We start from the raw sequence: 21,476 nt of genomic DNA, 5'->3' as shown, positions 1-21,476 counted from the left end.
TACACACACACACACACACACACACACACAGATTAGTTTCCCACAGAGGGAAACCAAGTCCATTAGATACTGCTGAACATCCATGTATCTGAGTTCTGCCCTAGGTCCCTGCCCTTTGTCCTCTTCAATCTACTCATTCTTGAGTGCCACCTTTTATAAGCTTTCAGGCCTCTCCTTCTTCTTCCCCACAAAGAAGAAAAATGATCAACCCAGTCCTGCTGAGGTGTATAGGATACAACTTAATGCTTTTCTCTCTTTAATTAAAAAAAAAAAAAAAAAAAAAAAAAAAAAAAGCTGGCACTGGCCCAGGGTTGGTGACACTGCTCAGATGCTTGCCACCAGGTCTGATGACTTCAGTTCAATCCACAGGACCCACATGGTAGAAGGAAGGTAGGATGCCTTCAATAAGCTCATCCCAGGTAACTCATACTGAAAGTATAAAGTGTCTTTTCCTAGTTTTCAAGAACATATTGTTGAAGTAGAGAATTTGGAGAGTTAAGAGCCATTTACTGCTGTTGCAGAGGATGTGAGTTGAGCTTCTAACTACCACACAGTAGCTTACAACCACCTGCAACTCCAGCCCCAGGAGACCCCACACCCTCTTCTGGCCGTCATGGGTATTCATTCATGTATGTACACAAACCCATGTAGACACATAAACACACACACATACACAGTGACTTAAGGTTCTGAATCAGTCACAGAAAGTAACTGTCCTACAGTTCTTAGCCTACAGGTCTACATTCTACATATACAATCCACTGGTTTTAATACTTGAGTTTAGACTGGTCTTTCTTAATGCTTTTTTATTTTTTAATGAAAAAGGTAAACATCCTAGGCTAAGCTAAACTGTGCATTCATTCAGATAACTAAACTCTACAAAAATGTATCCATCCACAAACACCAAAACAAAACTTATTGTATGTGTGTGTGTGTGTGTTACACACATCCATATTTGCTCATTAGGTCAGAGCAGGATGCCAAGTGTCTTCCTCTAATGCTTCTCTGCCTTACTGCCTTGAGTCAGGGTCTCTCCTGGACCCGAAGTTTATGGTTTAGGCCAGTGAGCTCTCGGGGTCCCTTTTCTCCAATCCCAAATGTTGGGGTTATAGGCACACATGGCTCGAACACTGAGCACTGAATTCAAGGCCTCATGCCCACTGAGCCAACTCCCCAGCCCTATTTGTTTTCTTTCAAGTAGATATTTTTTATATAAGACACAACTCTTCCACTTTTAACAATTTATTTTGGTGTCTTGCCACAAGTTTGTGACATGGTGTAATTATTACAGAAAGACCCCTTCTCTTCAAATGACCTCTCCTTTAGTAGTCCAGGTAAGAGATGATCATGTTTCCCCAGAGTAAATTGCTACCCATTGCAAACATAATTTTCTGCCTGGTCTTGCATAACTGTCAAACATGTCAGAATCAAACCCCTTTTTTATACTCACAGAAGGGAAAATGCTGTCAGACATTTCTGTAACAGTTTGTTTATTTATTTTCAATTTATTGAACCTTAAGGACTTTTGTCCCACTGATTTGTGCCCACTGATTGATTAGCCCCTCTCCTGAGTGAAATGGAAATTGTGTGTGTGTGTTTGTGTGTGTGTTTTAGAAAAAAATGCAAAATACTTCTGATCCCACAACACACTTGGAAAGAAAGTCGTGAGATGTGAGTCTCCAGGCAGGGTTGCCACCTCTCCTCCTCTCCACCGGAAGTGCTCCAAGAGAATACATTATGTAGGAGGGAGGACAATTAAAAGAAGGTGTTTTCCGTGGCTAGTGCCTTCAGACGTGGGAAAACCTGGCTTGGCAAATTAAAAACTGGACTACCTCAAAAGATTTTTTGGAGTACACACTTTGCTAAGGATTCCATGCAAACACTTAACCATTAAGGACCTCCAAGTGCCTGGTGATGAGTTTCCTAATAGCTGAGGGTGGTGTTCCCTCAGAAATTGACTATCATCCACCTCTATTACTCCAGTCCAGAGGGAGAACCTCAGAGAACATGCTAGAAAATGTCTTCATGAATCATGTTTTGCAATTATTATACAAGTTTTAATCATGTGACTTAGATTTCCATCAAATACTTTCTGATCTTAAAAACTGATACATTTAATACTATTGAATCTAGAGATTTGATCCACATATGATTAAATAAACACTGCTAATTATATAAACATGTTAGGAAATAATAAATGTACTTTTAAACGACATCTTGCCTTTTAAAAACTCAAGGGTGGGGCTGGCTAGACAGTTTGGTGGAGGAAGGTGCTTGCCATTAAACTCAAGGACCTGAGTTCAATTCAAAGGACCCATTTAGTGGAAGGAGAGCGCTATCTCCCACAGGTTGTCAACTGACTTCATATGTGGGTCATGGCACAAACAAACAAATGAATATAACAACAAAGAAGTCCCTAAAAACAAACTAAATGTCCCTTAAGAAACTCAAAAGTGGTGTTTTCCCCGCTTAGCTAGGAAAATGTACAATTGTGCACAACAGTCTTCATGGCACTATTATTAGCAACAAAGTAGCTGACATGAATTTCAAGCTAGACAGACGGCTCAGTGGTTAGGAGCACTTGCTGCTCCTGCGGGGGACCCAGGTTTGGTTCTTTGACACCCACACTGGGAGCCTCACCTGTGATCCAGTTCCAGAAGGTCTGATGACGCCCCCACCACACACACACACACACACACACACACACACACACACACAATTAAAAAATAGAAATGCTTTAAAACCTAACAGAACAGAGAGGACAACTGCCAGAATGCAAATGGTCATTAATTACAGCTTCACTGCTGTCCATACTCTTGAACATACCGTGAGTGCTGGGAAGTTCTGACCAGGCAGAGGCCCAAGGCTCTTCCGCCCCTTCCCACTTGCTCCCAGCATCTGTTGTGCCTCTAACAAGGCTGTCCCTGCCTCAGTTGCACAGATGACTGCCTTTGAATGGCATTTAACATAAACTACACCAAAGGTTCCTATAGTGTCACTTTGGAGTGAATTAACTAACTTCACAGTAGGTAGCTGAGGTACCTAAAACAAGGACCTGATATCACTGCCTACATACCTTACACTGTCTAAGCCAAGACAGTGCCTAACTCACTTTTAGTAAATAGTACCAAGTGAGAGAGAGTTTATCCTAAGTGGCAGAGACAGATATCGATAAGGAATGGGCAGAGTTTTTCCACATGCAGCCATATCTGTTGTGTATGGAGGGGTACAAATAGTCAAGATGTAAAGTCAGCAAGTGTTGCCATGCTTGGTATTTTTGATAGGTTTTAGCTTGAGAAGTTTGTATTTATACTAAAAAAAAAAAAAATCTTTCTCTTTGAAAGATGTTAAAATAAAATTACCATTTTTTGGCAGCAATTGAAAAATGATACCACTGAAAATGTTACTGTAATTTATATCCTAGACCTTGAGATGTAGATTCAATTGCCCAAGATTTTTGCTCCCCATCATCAGAAGTACCATAATTTAACATATCTATTTTCTCCATTAAGTTTCTCCAGTTATAATTTTATCAAGCTCTGATAGCTCAGAAGTAAACTGGAAAAGCACATGAGGGCCAGTTCACACACAGCTGTGGCACCTTTAGCATCACCTGCCACATCCCTCCGTCATGTCCTAGTTCAGTAGATGAGAAAGCACTTCTGAAAAATCCCCTGGCAGTTAAGTCAGCATCTTCAGATATGTTCAGGTTGTGAAGGAAATAGTGAAGAGAACAAGGGAAGGTGGGAAGAGTTAGGAGACAGGAGGAAGACAGAAAAGAGCGACCTGCCTAACTTCTCTTTTTATCTGGGTGGAGTGGAGGAAAATGAACACCTGAGGGGCAGAGTGACAAGGAGCTGGACCTCTGGAAACAAGTGAGGGCTGGGGAGGGCTTCACCCCTGGGGCTCTGGGAAGGAGCATGACTTCAGACCTGGTTCAAAGTTCCCCTATGAGAACACAACTCCTCCAGAATCTCTCTCTCTCCTGCACATTCTTTTAGCTGCAACTTGTACAAGAAACTGGAAGGTGACGGTGGTGTGTATGTTTAAGTCCTGGCTTGTAATAACAAAACACGACAAGTGAAGGGCACTGGGGGTAGGGGTGGGGGCACTTGGGGGCTAGTGATCAGAAAACAAATTTGCCAGGAGCATCTTCGAACACAAACCAAAAGAGAAGAAGTGGTACCAATGGTTCATAGACATTGTTGACGATAGCAGCAAGGGTTTGAAGAAGGCATTTCCAACAATAATGTAACTTGGACTTCGATTTATTGAAATGTCAGTCACCACCAAAATGTTTGAGAACCTTCCAGTTAAACAAAACAATACAAAACAAAAAACCCACATCCATCTACCCTTCATGTTTCCATGGGTGTAGGAGTCTCTACCCAGAGTTCTACCTTTACCAAGGGCTATGTCTGCTCTGGCATCACTGTCACCAGAGACTTAATGTGTCACTGTTCCTGGGTCCCACTGGGAGTCCCCAGGCAAGCAACAGTGTATGTATTACCTGACAATCACAGCACAGTGTAGAAATGAAAAATAAAAAACAAGACAAAACAGACCAAAAAATATCCCCCTCCGCTATGTAAAAATGATAAAAGATTCTGTTAGTCTTTTGTTGGTCCAACGTTCATTGCACACTGATGGAGTTCTGATCATGCTCTGTCTGTAGTTTACTTCCTACAGCCTGCTGGTGCATGGTGGCAGTTAGGGCCTGGGCTGTCCTAGATTCTCAGGACTGAGTTTGACACCTTCTGGGAAATTTGGCTTGGAAATTCTGATGACATTTTAAAACCGTTCTGCTGCTCTTGTTTACAAAGAGGGTTATTATAAAAAGTGGATTTTTCTTTTTGTCCATTTAAGATATTCATCCTCTTGCTATTTATCCCCCATTCAATTCATAATCCTGTTTAGGTCACTATGATTAGTTGCTATGGAAATTACCTCCTATGGAAATGATGCCAATGTTATTACTGGATATTACTTTTAATGAATAATATCAATAACAGACATCAACCCTTACTCAAAAAAAGGGAAATCTAATTAAAAATTTGAAAAAGGATTAATCCTGAAAATTACTACAGTCAACTTTTCTGATAATTTTTGAATCTGTCATCTGCTTTTAAAATAAGCATTAAATAAATTTCAAGACATTAATCAGCTACTTGCCTCCCCGAACTCCAGAGGGCACAATGGAGATTAACATCATACAGCAAGCCGAGCAATGTGGGGCAGTTCATATCCATTTTTCTCACTAATAAGCGTGCGCCTCACTGATGAGCAGCAAAGTCAACAGGATTTCAGGGCTCATCAAGGAAATGACTCTGAATAGCAGATTACAAATTCCCGTTAAAGACAAAGAATTTAATATTCTAAAATTTATCCCAGGAATTTAAAAGGTCAAGCCTATAAACCGTCATGTTAAACAATAGAGGGGAGCCAGCGAACCGTTAGATGAGAATTCCAGAAAGCTGAAGGGGAGATTTTCTTGGGTGGATTCTGTAATTTGTGGTTTGAATAAAACCTTTGAAACATTCCATTAAGTATTAAAACCCTCACAATGAGAATATGGCTTGTATTTAACACATTCTACATTACTAGATGATCTCTCTCCAAAGGAAACATCAATGCTTTCTTCTGCCTACCGATTATTCACTGCCTGCTACTAACGTAGGAATAAATTAACCCTTCCAACAATTAGGATACTGTCTAGAAACTGCTCTCTTGCTCTGTGTGTGTGTATGTGTGGTGTTGGAAATGAGAAGTAAGAGAGAAATTCAATTCTCTATTAAAATGTGCTTTTCTATATCTAATAGCTTATGAATGGCTTTATAGGAATTGCTATGGCCTTTACCTATACAATTATATAACATTACATGTATAATGCCTCCAACCCGAGCTTTTACAGCTTGATTTAGGCAGTAAAGGCTTCCTATACTTGTACTTGCAGCCATGATCGAGGATCCAGAATGTCCCTGATGGATTTCTGCCTTGGAGCCGGCACTGGCTTGCCCTCAAAACTGGTTTTAGTGTCTGTGTGCTCACCATCAGCTGAACTGTTTTTCCTGGCAGGGAGAAGTTTGCGAGGGGCAGCCACTGGTTTCTGGAGGTGATGCATGGGTGTTGACAGTCTGGGATCAGAAGGCGAGGCTTCGGAGACATTGGCCTGGGCCCCACTGTCCTTGGATTGATCTGTGCCACCCTGTGTCTTCACGCTGAAGGGTGGCTGATCAGTAGGCGGAAGTGGCGCTCGCCTCTTTTTCCTTTTTCCTTCCGGGGCCGGTTTGTCTGAAGGGGATACCACTTTCTTCTGGATGACCATTTCATGATTGCCATCAAAGACTGCGGCCCACGGGGGTGGTGTGGATGCTTCATCCCGACCAATGAGGAACTGCCCATTAGTCTCTTCAATTTTCTTTTGTATTATGTCAGTTAAACTTTCAAGTTTCACAGGTGAATCGATGCCTGCAATAATTTTAAGAAGAAACTTCATGGGAAAAAAAATATGTACTTTACCCAAATAAGTTAATATTTTCCAAACCAATATGCTACCTACAATGACCATAAAAAACTTGGGAGTACATTTATTTGTAAAAGATAACTCTATCAAGAGGGCCCCAAAACAAGGCTATCATGGACTGTACTATAGATATACATTAGCTATCATATATATAACATACACAGGACGTGAAAAATACATAAGTTCACACATACAGAGCACAGAGGGACACATATGAACACTTCTTGAACTCTTTAGCTTAAATGTTTATTATTCGATAACTTTTCTTAGGCATAAGCTCTTATTTTGCTCACTAGGATGTTTGCCATATAAACAGGGATAGAGGTAATGATGAGTCAGCAGTTTTTCCAATAGACCCTGACATCTCTGCTAACGGCGAAAGACAAAGCAAAAACTGACAAAACCCATCAAAACCAAAGGCCCAGGGCAGAAGTCTGAAGCCTTCACACTATTTTGATGATAAGGATGCTGGGTAAAATTTTCCTTGGGTTAAATAAGGAAACCGAGATAAAATGTGCTGATTTGTGATATTAAAAGTCACCATTTGGAACCTAAGACTGTAAACACACACACACACACACACACACACATGCACGCACGCACGCGCGCACACACACACGTGTATTACCAGTGGAACAGATGAACACTACTGTTCACATGAGAGTCTTAGCAACCACCATTCCAGAGTCCACCCCACAGGATTAAACACCCTTCAAAGTGTGGGAAAGGGAATTAGAAAACTATAAGACAACTTTCTTAAGTAATAGACCTCACTAGTTATTTTTGACCAGAGATGAACACTTCCATTTATTAATATTTCCCTATCAGTAACACAAAAAACAAACAAAAGCAAAAGCCCCAAAACAAACCCTGAAAACAAGTGCACATGATCATATCTTAGAGCCTGTACTTTTCCATTTTCTGAATCTCACACGCTAAGTGCTATGTTCTTTATTCTTTTAAGCCTGGAGTTTTCTGCTTGATCGTAAGCATCTCAACTATGAAAAATACGCACTCATTAATTTTGTATTAATTCATCTATTAAACATGAGTTCCTTGGTCTATAATCATAGTCTTTTTTTATTATTCAATTTGATTGTGCCCTGAAAATTTTAGCATTTTAATGTCAATAGAATAAGCGGCTGGGGTGTGGACAATGCTGTTTTTGTCACCCTGTGGCTCAGAAGCAAGCCCCACTTACTCATATCGTAGTACACGGAGGTCGCCTCCTTTGTCAGGAACAAAGGTGGTTTCCGTGGTGACATAATCTCAATTTTCATAAGTTCTTCACAACAATGTTTCCATTGGCCTAGGAGAGAAAGAACGAGCAAGCTAGTTTGAAATATAAATGTGAAGATATGTATTTCATTTTCCCTCAATATCAGTACACTCTCTCTCTCTCTCTCTCTCTCTCTCTCTCTCTGTGTGTGTGTGTGTGTGTGTTGAAAATGTATCAGTTAAAGCCTAGCTTTCAAGGAGCTTGCATAAAAACCTGGAAAAACCCACAGTTTACAAAGCTTATTCTTAAGTGATTCATTAAAAAAAGGAAAAACAAAAAACAAAAACAAAAAAACCCCACAGTTCTGGGCAGGCACTAAGCTCCCCAGGCCATTAGCTAGTACACTACCACACAAACCCTCAACAATCATATTAAACTTCACATTCACTGTGGAAGTGTACACGGCTTCTGCTCTACCTTTTAGATGAAATCATCCAGTATTCAAGACATTTGAAAGACAAAACCCCATTGAAATCCTGTTGTCAGACAGAAGAAGAAATACAGAATTCACGTCCTCATATTATATCTTCTAGAAGAGATTTTTCATTAAGAAATAAGAATTATTTAATAGCTCAACTATTCAATTCAAACTTCAGAGTGTGGACATCATCAATTTTTATTTTCATTGTTTCACTATTTAAACCTTGAGGTTTTCAGACTTCTCTATAGGTTAAAATTAAGAAAAAAAAAAAGATTGATATTTGCTGACTTGCATTCTTGCACACCACGTGACTATCCAATGACATCATAGAAGTCATGAGGCCCATAGCCCTGTAAGTCACATCACTAGAAAAGTAGGGACGACACACCCGATGCCTTCTAAGGTTGACTTATTTCTTTTCCTTTTTTGAGTAGTTTCAATGTGTATATTCAATTTATCCAACATGGTAGTTTTCCATGGCTGAAAACTTTAAAGACAATTCATGTTTACATAATTACATATTCATTTTGTTGTCATGGCATATGGCAATAAACACCTAAACACCTACACTTTTAATCCATTACCATAACTAGTTAAGACACATCAAAAGCCTTTCAAGGTGTTTTATTATGATGCTGGTTAGCACACAGCAAACCAAAAGGAAACAGTCCCAAGGACATAGCTGCAAAGGGTCCTCCCCAGGGCGTGAGTTCAGAAGCCGGTGCTGACCTCTTACACACCCTCTTCCTTTTTAAATAAATATGTGAAGGCCAACTTGTTTCATATTTCTGGCGGTGGGGGGAAACATCATATTTAATGAAAAATAATGACTCATTTCTTTTTGGTTTTTTGAGACAGGATTTCTCTGTATTGTTTTGGAACCTGTCCTGGAACTAGCTCTGTAGACCAGGCTGGCCTCGAACTCACAAAGATCAGCCTGCTTCTACTCCCCCTCCCCACCAGTGCTGGGATTAAAGGCGTGAACCACTAATGCCTGGCCATGACTCCTTTTAAATGGGCCAGCGTTTCTCTTTCACATTCTTAAACGTACCACACAGTGAAGTGGTGATTTCTGCACAGGGATCTTGAGATGAACAGGTTCATAGATGCCCAGAAACAGAATGCTAACCATGCTGAGGATGGGAATATAACCCCGTACCATCACACAAACTTCTGATGTCAGAGGTGACTTTACAACTGAAGCATTCTGTCGTGATTAAGTCTATACACACAGAAATACATGGCAGCTGGTATGCTAACACAAGGTAAATATCAGATAGGGTATACTGTTTTCACATACTCTGCTCTATAGAGAAGGTGTTACATATATTCAGTGTGTGTGTGTGTGTATGCATACATATACATGTGCATGTACACGCATGTATGTAAGAATGCCCATGTATGTAAGCCCATGCATGTTGTGGCACCCGTGAGGGTCAGAAGGACAAACTGTAGGAGTTGGTCCTCTCCTTCTACCACAGGGACACTAAGAATGGAACTGAGGTTGACAGACTTGGTGGCGACTGTGGCTACGTGCTGGCCATCTCGCTGTTTCCATCACACTACTTACAGTTCATGTTCCCTATCACAATGATCTACTATGCTGAGCTGCTCCTGTAACTTGATATTCATAGTAAATGCTTGAATAAAGAATCCTGTCTGTTTAAACATTCCTTCTTTGGTCCATCATTCCTAGCTACTGACTATGTAGAACCAGGGTCAAGTCTCTTCTAAAAACTCTGAAATACTACAACAGCACTTGTAGTCCCTTTGCCCCTCGTCTCCAAACCATGGCCAGTCTGGCTAGGCACATCTACACCCATCATTGCGTCTTCATGAATCCTGACTAGCTCACTCTCCTAGCCTTCCACTCTTAAATTGGACTAAAGAACTGAAATTTGATTCAAGTATTAAATTATTCCTATGTTATTCCATTCTTGATATCTTCTTCTTTGTTCTATACACCATACTTCAACTAAGATGATGAAGGTGTGCTTGTACCTAAGAAAATTAGAATAACGAGGCCAGCAAGATGGCTTAGAAGGCAAAGGAGTGCAACACCGAGTCTGAAGACCTAATCTCAGTCTCGGGAAACCCACACGAGGGAAGGAGAGAACAAACTCCCATGGACTGTTCTCTGGCCTGCGTACGTGTACTGCCACAGACGCATACCTACACACACACACACACACACACACACACACAGACACATAGAGAGACACAAACAGACATATGCAGAGGCACAAGCAGGTTAATGTGAATTTTAAAATGACATAAAAAATTAAGGAAATTAGAGGACTACATTATAATTCAATATTTTGGGGAGTATAAACACATCCATCTTTGCTTCGTTGCCATACAAATATAAGACATTTTACACTTTAAAATGACAGATTGGCACAACTTGATTAAACATGTGTCAGTCAGCGTCAAAGGGACAGCATGAAGAGTTGCCTAGAAGTGGACCCTCCCACTAAGCCCACTGGCATCCAGACTAGAGTGTTCTGGACCAGCACTTCAAATGCCCCTTCTCCATCATTATGCGGTGGAACCGCCGGAGTCATCTCTTAAAGTAACATCTTTGCTTTTTTTGTAAGTCAGGCTCTCCAAGTCAGAGAGTCTAGGAAAGTGGTCAAAATGGAACCAGCAAAAGAAAGGAGGCTGTTGACCAGGCCTAGCAGACATGTTTGCAATCCCAGAGGCTGTATAAATGCAAGGCTAGCCTGGGCTACAAGTGCTCATCACCAACCACTCTCCCTGCATGCTTGCCATGCCAGCACTCAGGAAACTGAGGCAGGACTCCAAGTTGGAGACCAGCCAGCACACCATCAGATCCAGTCCCAGAAAACCAACATAACAGAATGAAAGCTGTCATTGAAGTCACACCTACACACACGGTCTGCAGTAACTTAAGCTAAAACAAAACAAAACAAAACAAACAAACAAAAAAAAAAAAACCAAAAAAAAAAAAAAAAAAAAAAAAAAAAAAAAAAAACAAAAAACAAAAAACAAAAAAAGAAACCCAAAACTCAGGACAGCTGCAAACCTGGAGGAGAACGTAGGCCTTTACCACATGCCTCAGGATGATGCTTAAGAAAGATGCCTTAAAGGACTCCCCTAGTTCAATGCCTCTATGGCAGGCCTCTCTGGCTCTCACTCTTATTATCTCAAGAGTAGAGCCAAGTAGCTTACCTCTTGGGAGCCTCACGACAAGCCATAACTGGGGGGGCACCCAGTTATATTCACACACACAGTCTGTTCTTATCTCCTTCCCAACCTTTACCCCAACACCTGCTGAACTTTACAACAGAGCAGGCCTGGGAAGTGCCAGATGACAGCAGATGCTACCTCCTTACAGTGGTTCAGAAGTCACTCCATTGCCTGCAGACAACTCTATGGCACAAATCTGTAGCATTCTGTAGACATGAAATACTGGCTGACTCTAACAGGGGGCTTAACTGGATCAGAACTGTTGTGGAATGAATAGTAGTTGAAGATGTGTTACATTTGTTATGTGGTGGAACATTTTGTTTAATGATGCAAATATGTTTTACAATCTTTTATGTTCTACTTGTTTAACTCTGTGAAGCTATGTTACTTCACTTGTCTAAAATACCTGATTGGTCTAATAAAGAGCTGAATGGCCAATAGATAGACAGGAGAGGGATAGGCTGGGTGGCTGGTAGGCAGAGAGAATAAATAGGAGGAGAAATCTGGGGAGAGAAGGTCGAGAAGCAAGAAAAGGAGAAGCAGAGAGGACACCAAGGGCCAGCCACCCAGCTACAGAGCAAGCCACAGAGTAAGAAGAAAGGTATACAGAATAGAGAAAGATAAAAGCCCAAAAGCAAAAGGTAGAAGGGATAATTTAAGGAAAGCTGGCTAGAAACAAGCCAAGCTAAGGCCAGGCTTCATACAAAAGCATAAGACTCTGTGTGATTTATTTGGGAGCTGGGTGGCAAGCAAGCAAAGAGCCAAACGAGTTAAAAACAACAACAACAAACTACAGTCAACAGTCTCCACTTTCAAAACAAAATCACAGATAACATGTAGGCTGCTTTGTTTATCACTAAGGTCAAGAATCTTCCTGTGAGTAAGGCTCCCATGAATGGAGACGTATTTTACACACAGTGCTGGACTGTGTGCTACTTTGATGGGGAAGGGCATTCAGGGGCTAAAACTCATCTCTGGATGAAGCACAAGATGCTATCATGACAGATTTGCAGTTAGCAGAAGGTGACTAGAACTGAGACTCTTGAATACTATGATCTCATCACCTGGGAAAGGTTTGTGGTTCATGACCAAGGTTTCAGGAGGAAAACAACCTGGTGCAAATTCTTTATTCTAATATTTGGACCACATGTGTCCAGTCTCCCAAGCCTCATGAGTACACTACAAGAAAACACAAATATCTACTTACTAAGATCAAAGAGATGCTGCCGGAAGGCGCCCATCCATTCCTGAAGGTCTTCTAGGCTGTCAGCTGCAAAGATGTGAGGCACCGCACGCCCAGCAATAGTGTTAATCACAGAGAAATGATGCATTTTCTTTGCATCCTTTTCCATGATCTGAATTCTGGTTTCCTAAAAATCAAGATAAAGTTGTTCGTTCACCCAAGAATGGTTCTGAAATGGTCAAATATTTCACTGCTTAGCTACCACATTTATGCAAATTGTATATTATAGCTGTTGGTCTGAAATTTAACATATGTCATTTGAAGAATTTTCAGTATTCAAACTCAAATCTAGAATGTATTCAAGATTTTTTTTTTATTAAGAGTTCTGAGTATGTTGTATACACACGCACACACACACACACACACACACACACACACACACACACACACACACACACACACACGATATCTTTCATTCTGATTTCAGCCCCCTGCTTTTTACATACATCTCAAAATTACTGGGAAGCAAATGCAGTGTGCTGTTAGGGACCATCACCATCTTCACAACCTCAGGCCTCTGAGATAGAAAATTACTGCCTCTTAAGAAATAAACAGGATGTTCAGCAGAACATTCCAAGGTACAGGCTTGCGATTTCACAGCCAGCTAAAGAATAGCTCAGGGCTATCTCTCCTGCTGCAATTTACAGCCAATTACAGGTTAGCTAAACAACTTAGGGTATTCCTTCTACTGACCTTCTCATTCTGCCTACGTGCCAGTGCCCATGCCCTGGTTACATACAAATCCTGCTCACATCCTGCCCACGGTCTTATATAAGCCTCCCCTGAGAAAATAAAATTTGTCAGCTTGATCAGAATACTGTCTTGCTGTCCATTCTTTATATCCCTTGTCCCCCATTTTCTTGTAGGTGTTCCCCAGTTCTTCACTGACGGCCCCACAGATTGGGGCAGTGTGCCATGGCCTTATTAATGAGGATTATATATCAATTATATATTCAACAGTCATAAAATTGAATCAGTCAAGTCTCTTTTTTCTTATTCTAATAGTCACACATATTACAGTCTTATTGGTTAAAGTAGTAAACGTAACAGTTTTTATAAAACAACAACAGGTTTTCTGCATGAACATTCATTTCATACATGGCATTTGCTGGTAATGCTCATAGCTCAAGATCCATGAGGTTTATAGACTTCCCAATGCTCAAGTTATTCCTTCGATGCTGAATAGAACAATCTACCACAAGGGCAAGGGTCTCATTCCTGTTGGAAATCTCAATCTTTTTCTGAGTGGTATCAGGTAGGACATTGCTGTGACATTCATGGTGTTCTTAGAAGATGGTCCAGAGGCTAGTTTTGGAGGCCAGTCCCCAAGTCCCATATAGGCAAGTAGTAACAGCAACCCTGTGTAGTTTTGGTTGAAGACTATTGGAGGGATGAAGGCTGGGACAAAAGATTAATTTTTCTGTCATCTGAGGGCAGCACTGTCCAGTAGAACCATGACAGGAGCCACACAGGCAATTTAGAAATTTTTACAAACACATGTAAAAAGTAAAAATGGGTAAAGTTAATCTTAATGGCATATTTGTTATAAAGATATATATTTTCTATTATTGTTTTTTTTCATTTTCATTCTTCAAAATCCAGTGTGTAGTGTATATTTAAGAACATGATTCAACTCTGGCTGTCTCACTTAAACACCAACAGCTCCTGAAGGCTCCTATGAATACAGACCCTTCTGGAAGAAGACAGTTAAGCTTTCTGCAGTGTGAGCAGAATGTTCTGGACTTTATCTATAAACACCAATTAGAAGCGGGGGAAAAAAATAACAGCCCACACTTACACACACCTGCAATGACCATGATGTGAGTATCGGGGAATGGGGCTGGAAGGAAAACTTTATTTCCTGAACCCCATCTGTACCATACAGGGAACTGATTTCTAGAGGACTTAGTTCATTTAGAATCCCCTGAGAACATGTCTGCTGCGAAAAACAGCATGTGACTTTGATATCCTTTAGAATCCTTTAGAATATCTGAAACACAAGGACTGGCAGCTTGGGATGGGTCTGACTTGTGGTCACTGGGAAATCAGGGAGTACAGATGGCCACTAGATTGCAATGGGGCATAGGGTCAACACAATGATTTTACATTTTGTAAATCTTTGTACATTCCTATCTCTAGGTAAAAAAAAAATTGTGTGAATTATCTCGTTTTGGAGATATTTGATCAACTGTATGAAGATGAGTTACTGTCTTCCCTTACCTGCCTAAGGCAGCTTCTGATTGGTTTAATAAAGAGCTGAACAGCCAATAGCTAAGCAAGAGAGAAAAGGCAGGACTCTGGGGCAGAGATAGGTACTCTGCATTATGAAACTTAAGAGGAGCACAAGGTTATTAGAAAACCAACCTTAATTTATCCAGTTACCATTCAAGAATGACCACCAGATGATAGGTACCCCAAAGCTATTCAGAAGTTAACTGGGATTCTGTAGAAATGTTAGATGTGAAGAGATTTAAGGAAGGAGTAATTTCATATGGTATGCATTCACCTTTTGTAAAGCAGATGTTAAAAATTCATGGGCCACTTGAAACAGAATTATTTCACAAGACTGGAAATGCTTAGCTACAGCAATATTGGATGCTGGCCCTTAATTATAATGAAAAAACATGATGAAGAGGGCAATCTAGGGTCACAGAACAACTAAGTAAGGCTAGAGGTATTGAAATTTCCCAAGAATAGCTTCTTGGTGAAGGTCAGTATGCTGATTTGCAAAAACAGTCTAGATTTGATGATCACATCTTGGTTCTTTGCCATATAGCAGCTTTGAATACTTGGGAATAGGATGAAGAATCAAGAAAGAGGACTCAGTCATTTACTAAAATTATATAAGGTCCAAAAGAAGACTTCACTGATTTTTTACAAAGTTTAACTTCATCTTTAATTAAAATGATATCAGATCCAGAAGTTAGACAAACACTAATTGAATCCGTGGCTTTCAAACATGCTAATTCAGAATGCAGAGGGGGGATTAGGGCTTTAAAGGCAAGATCAGCACCAACAGAAGAATGGATCCAAAATGCAGCCAATGATGGATCTCACATTTATGGTAATATTTGGATAGGAGAAGTGATTTCTAAAAATTATTAATAAAAATCAAAGGGCTAGATGTTTTAATTGTGGTAAACCAGGTCATCTGAAAAGGGATGATAGGCAAGGCATTCCCTAAGAACAATGTTTTTCCTAGAGATAATCCAAACAGAAGGCCCCCAGCCTTCTGGTGTATGCAGAAGGTATGGCAAAGGCAGACACTGGATTAATGAATGCAGATGGGATGGGCAAGGTAACCCTGTGGCATCACAAAACACCTTAGGGAGGCCCCAATGTGAAATTTGATTTAATCATTTCCTGTCAGTGTCAGAGAAATGCCTCCACAGAGCAATTAAAAGACTTAATGCCTGTTGTGAAAAATCATACTGTTCTAGATGACAGAACAGCTTCAGAAGATTATAAAAATTTTTTCAGAAGAGACCATAAAACAAGTATTTTGGAAAGCTTCTATAAATGATAAAAAACGAAAGCTAACAATACAAATAAATGGCATTGTGACAGAAGGTTTACTAAATACAGGCATGGATGTAACAATAATTTCACCAAAACCTTGGCATCCAGATTGGCCACTTGAGGAGGTATATGTTCAGTTTCTAGGGAATGATACTTTATTTATCTCAGGTAAAACGAAGTGCAAGATAGGTTGAGTGTATAGGACCAGAAGGACAGATAGGAGAATTAAAACCATATGTGGCTAACATAGCCATGAATTTATGGGGGTGAAATTTGTTACAGCAATGGAAAACACAGATTAACATTCCTCCAATCTCAGAAACAAACCAGAAACTAACATATGCTTCTGAGAAAAATACTAAAATATATTATCAAGAACAGTCACCGACGGTTCTGGTTATACATAAGCAGAGAACAACAGCTGCTGATCTTTCAAAGGCACTAACAGCCCTTCGTTTATAACAGCTAACTGACAAACCTGTCTGGGTGGAGAAATGGCCTTTGACATCAGAAAAATTACAGGCACTAAGACAGCTGCTACAGAAGCAGCTAAGTGCTCAACATATTGAAGAATCGACCAGTCCTTGGAATTCCCCTAATTTGTCATTAAAAAGAAATCTGGAAAATAGAGAAGGTTAACAAATTTAAGAGCCATAAATAAGGTGATCCAGGCTATGGACTCCTTACAGCCTAGTATTCTCTTGCCTTCTGTTGCCTAAAAGATGGTCTATTACAGTGATTGATTTAAAAGACTGCTTTTTTACTATACCTTTACAAGAACATGACAGAAAAATGTGCCTTCTCAGTGCCTACTTTTATAATTCCCAGCCTGTTAAAAGATATCAGTATAAAATTCTTCCATAAGGGATATTAATAGCTCTACCTTGTTTTAATATTTTGTACAGCAATCACTGGAAATAATTTGTAAGCAGTTTCCTCAATCCAAAATTTACCACTATATGGATGATTTAGACTAGATACCTTGTGGGGGGGGGAAATCTGTTTGAAGAGGTAAAGAAAATTTTGCCTTGTTGGGGATTACAAATTGCTCCTGAAAAAATACAAAGAGGAGATTCTATTAATTACCTAGGATGTAAGATAGATTTACAGAAAATTCAACCACAGAAAGTACAAATCAGGAGACATCAATTGTAAACTCTTAGTGATTTTCAACAATTGTTAGGAGATATTAGCTGGCTATAGATCACAATTGGATTGACAACTCAAGAACAAATTAATTTATTTCAAACCTTACAAGGTGATAAGGCCTTAAAATAGCTCAAGGAAATTATCAGCTGAGGCTGAGAGAGAATTGGCTTTGGTAGAAGAGAAATCACAGGCGCACATGTGGGTTGCTTGGATCCAGCACTTGATTGTATCCTGCTGAGGCTGCCTTCTACACATTCTCTATAGAAATTCTTGTGCAGGGAGAAGATAATATCTTAGAATAGATATTTTAGAAATATCCATTAAAAAATTAAGGGCATATGTAGAAAGGTTTCTGAATTGATTGAGAAAGGACTTTGTCAATTATCAGGAATAGACCCAACATAAATTGTGGTGCCTTTTACTAATGTTGAAACTGCCTCATTATGGATGGAAAATGAACATTGGCAGAGCTTGTAGTAATTTCTTGGGAGAGATTAACAACAAATATCCCAAATAGAAGAGACTTCAATATATAAACTAATTGTATTCTTCCTTCACATTGTATGAGGAACCCCAATTTCTGGAGCTCCTACATTCTATACTGATGCAAATAAATCAAGAAAGGCAGATTATAAGTCAGGAAAAATAAAGTGGCTTAAAACCCTTATGATTCTGTTCAAAAGTCAATACTATTCTCACGGTACTATTAGATTTTCCAGAACCTCTCAGTATGCAGAAAGAGCTGTCCAGTGATGGAGCAAGCACACATCCTCAGGACAAACATGCGAACTCTAAACTGTGTGAAGCACAGTCATTGATCGAGCCCAGTGTCAGGCACGGCCAGTACCAGGCTGAAATAGTTATTTTCAATTTTTGTCAACAGCATCAGATATAAACACGTTCAGGGAAAGGTTACTAAACAAACAGTTGTTTCTGGCTATATTTAATCAAGGACAAATAAGTAGCTGACAGGGTTCATATATTGAAACAACTAGCACGAACAGGAAAACACACTGTGCAAGCTGTGGTAACGGGGCTTTCTAAAGCTCTTGATAAATAAAAGCATTTCCAAGACAATTCAATATAATCTATCACACCAAGTAGAGTTATTGACTGGTTCGGCATAGATACACAGACTGCTGATCTCCAAGGCTCTTGTTTCTTTCCCACCCCACCAGCCACGGACAAAGCCTCAGCTAATAAAGCGCTTTCCCCAGTGTCCAAGGGACTGTTGTAAAGTGCCCGTCACTGAGTGTCTTGCTCAACAACATTCAGACTGAAGTTTTTGAAGTTGGAGCAATCACTTTGAAGTAAATCACCCTTTCAAAGTTGGATGGAAAGGAGGTGGGGAATAGCTTTTAGGCTTTTCTTCCCTTAATGTGACTATTTCCACAGATGGCTCCCTATGAAAATTAATGAGCCGACTTGGTCTTACAGGAAATGCTGTTTAGAAAGGACAAAAATTACAGTCAGAGAGCAGACCAGGCCCTGCGATCCAAGCGCAGAACTGTAATGGATATGCTGCAGAGGCTACCAACTTAGATGCTCACGTCACCTTCATGGTGGTGTTAGACAAAATTGCTTTCTGAACATCACGAGAAAAGGTAATCAGGAGAAATCTACAATGTCTTTTAAAGCCAAATTAAACAGATATAAAAATGTATGAGTTTATCACACTATGAGAATAAGGCAGGGGCTGGAGCATATTCCCTGGGCCAGTATGACACCAGAGTGACACTTACTCCTTGCCTGGGAAAGAAAGCCAATCAAGATATAGTCCTGTCCTGAAAACACAAGCCACGAGGCCATTTTAGGCAACACCAGGGAATTTAAAAATGGAGAACGGTATGTTGGATGATATTGTTATATTTCTCACAGGCATCAAAGAGCAGTTTCAGAAGTAGTTTTAGAAGCAGTTTCATGTTCCTCAGGGAACACGTTGGCAAAGACCAGTGAAGAGATAGTACAGACACCCCAATTCTGTCCGATCTAGGCACTGGGTGCAAGGCTGGGCACTGTAGTTTTTCTTTCAACTTCTCTGCACACTTGTATCACTTTCTTGAATTGAGACAGACTAAATAAACAATTACTTAACTATCGTGTTTTAGGGAGTGACAATATGTCTGGAATGGCATGACAGATCTAAAGACCTAGATCAATGGCACTTACTCCTAGTAGGAAGTTCTGAGGTGAAGGGGAGGGCTCAACAGAAGGAGGAGAAGGGCTGCGAAGGAAAACGCATCCAGAGAACGCTTCCAATACTGCGTTCCAGTGTGAGCATACCAAAGTGGCTCATGTCTAGTATGTAGATCAAAACAGACTGCTGCTCTCTCCTACCCTAGGACCAATGGATAAAGCTTTTGGTTAATAAAGTGCTTTCAGGTGTGTAGAGGTCAAATGTGTTTCCTTGGGGTCTAAGGCCAAACCTACACAAATTTCTGGAAAAATAATTTCCCTGAGAACGTACAATGGTGAGCTGACCAGAAGCATGGGCCTTACCAGGCATGAGGATTTCTGGCATCCCTCTAACCTGCTGATGGACTACAGCATAAGCAGCCCCCTGGGCTATCCAACCCAGGGGATTGGGGAGAGGGCAGCTCAGTCAGGACGCAAACATTGCTGTTACTCTGCTAGAATGACATCTTTACCCTCAGACAGGAAGTGTAGAAGCACTGACTGTGGTAACCCAAGGTTCAGCGCAAAACCCTCCTAAATTCACATGGGAAAGACTGGGTATAGGCTTGCAGTCACCTGTTGCTCCCAGTGAGGACCCCTTCTGCTTAGAGCTACATCTCACTTTGAAACCCCACTCAGAATGGGAAAGTCTAGTTCTGCATTTCAAATCCACTGAACAGTGCTATATATCAAGAAATAAAATAAAAAAAAAAAAAAAAAATAAATAAATCCAGCTCACTGATTTAATCTCTTCCTACCTTCTTAGAAAAGAGTAAGTCACCTAATATTCCTTACTAGTTTGGCAAGTTCAGCTCAGCGGTGATATCCACTTCTCTGCTTGTCAAGCAGAGATAATACACCCACAGAAGAAGGTTGCCAGCCCTACCCTAGAGCTGAGATAAGGTGAGCCGACCAACATCAAACCATTTCTTCAATAAAGCAAATGAGTTTTAGAATGTCATCCATTTTTGGGGGTGTGGGATGGGTCAGTATCAGGGGAGTGCCTACCAGACAGTCATGAGAACAAGATCTCAGCAGCCACTTCATAGCCGGCCGTGCTGAAATAAATGCCTAGAACTCTAGCCCCAAAGGGTCAGATGCCTTCTAGATACCATGACTTCACAGGGGCATGCACTTGTACAAACATGGATGCATATGCTCAAGAGTGAGTGCACACACACACACACACACACACACACACACACACACAACACACACACTAAAATCTAAAACCTACCATTTGTTTAGACTATATCTTATCTTGGTTTATGACTCCACATTCTATAGTACAAAACAAAAGGAAATTTTGGCAGAATTCCATTTTTACCACACAGCTATTGAATACAAACCAACTTAAACACATAATCACATGCAGTATATCTCTAGTCAAATTACTTAATCTGAATGTAACAAACCAATTAGTCACATACACCTCCCTCCCAAATATGGCCTGAACTAAATAAAAAACATGTCAGTGTCACAAAAGAAAAACAAAGGCAGGATGGGACACGATTAGATAAAGAACTTGGGTGCCTAGGAGTCTTGGACCAAAGAAATAATTTAATGAAAATTAGACATGTTTGGGACACTGGGACAACCCGCTCTGTATACAGAAATACAGTGTCAGAAACAAACTTCCTGCAAGTGATATTGTTATGGTTATACAAAGTACCCTTGATGTTAGAAGAAAGATGCTGTTTGCAACTGATCTTCAAATGATGCCAAAAACAAAACAGCAAGTAGGAGAAAACACACTAACAACAGCAAAAGACTCAAAGCGCAGATGGGAGTGAGTTCTGGCTGGCCAAGGGTATATTAGTGGTTAGCATTCTGTTTCAACCTTTTGTGAATTTTTCAAAGTACTAAGAGACCGAAGGGAAACCCACATGAATAAAACCAAATACAAAGTTGGCAAATAATGAAAAAGTGTATGAATTTTTCATTAATAAGATTATAT

At 40.2% G+C, this 21,476-nt stretch overlaps 1 protein-coding gene across 2 annotated transcripts in view; it reads right to left on the bottom strand.

Annotated features, from left to right (window-relative positions):
* Positions 1–4,252: 4,252 nt before the first annotated feature.
* Rtkn2 (rhotekin 2) overlaps positions 4,253–21,476 on the bottom strand; it is a 59,841-nt gene continuing 42,617 nt past the window's right edge. For both annotated transcript variants that reach the window (XM_051186853.1, XM_051186854.1), the window contains exons 10-12: positions 12,641–12,803; positions 7,725–7,832; positions 4,253–6,468 (exon numbers count right to left, since the gene is read on the bottom strand). In XM_051186853.1, the coding sequence (XP_051042810.1) occupies positions 5,936–6,468; positions 7,725–7,832; positions 12,641–12,803 (804 nt within the window). In that variant the 3' untranslated portion in view covers positions 4,253–5,935. The remainder of the gene's footprint in view (positions 6,469–7,724; positions 7,833–12,640; positions 12,804–21,476) is intronic.

This window comes from Phodopus roborovskii, unplaced genomic scaffold (assembly GCF_943737965.1).
Source record: "Phodopus roborovskii unplaced genomic scaffold, PHOROB, whole genome shotgun sequence".
Taxonomy (NCBI): domain Eukaryota; kingdom Metazoa; phylum Chordata; class Mammalia; order Rodentia; family Cricetidae; genus Phodopus; species Phodopus roborovskii.
This window is presented reverse-complemented; position numbering and strand designations above follow the sequence as displayed.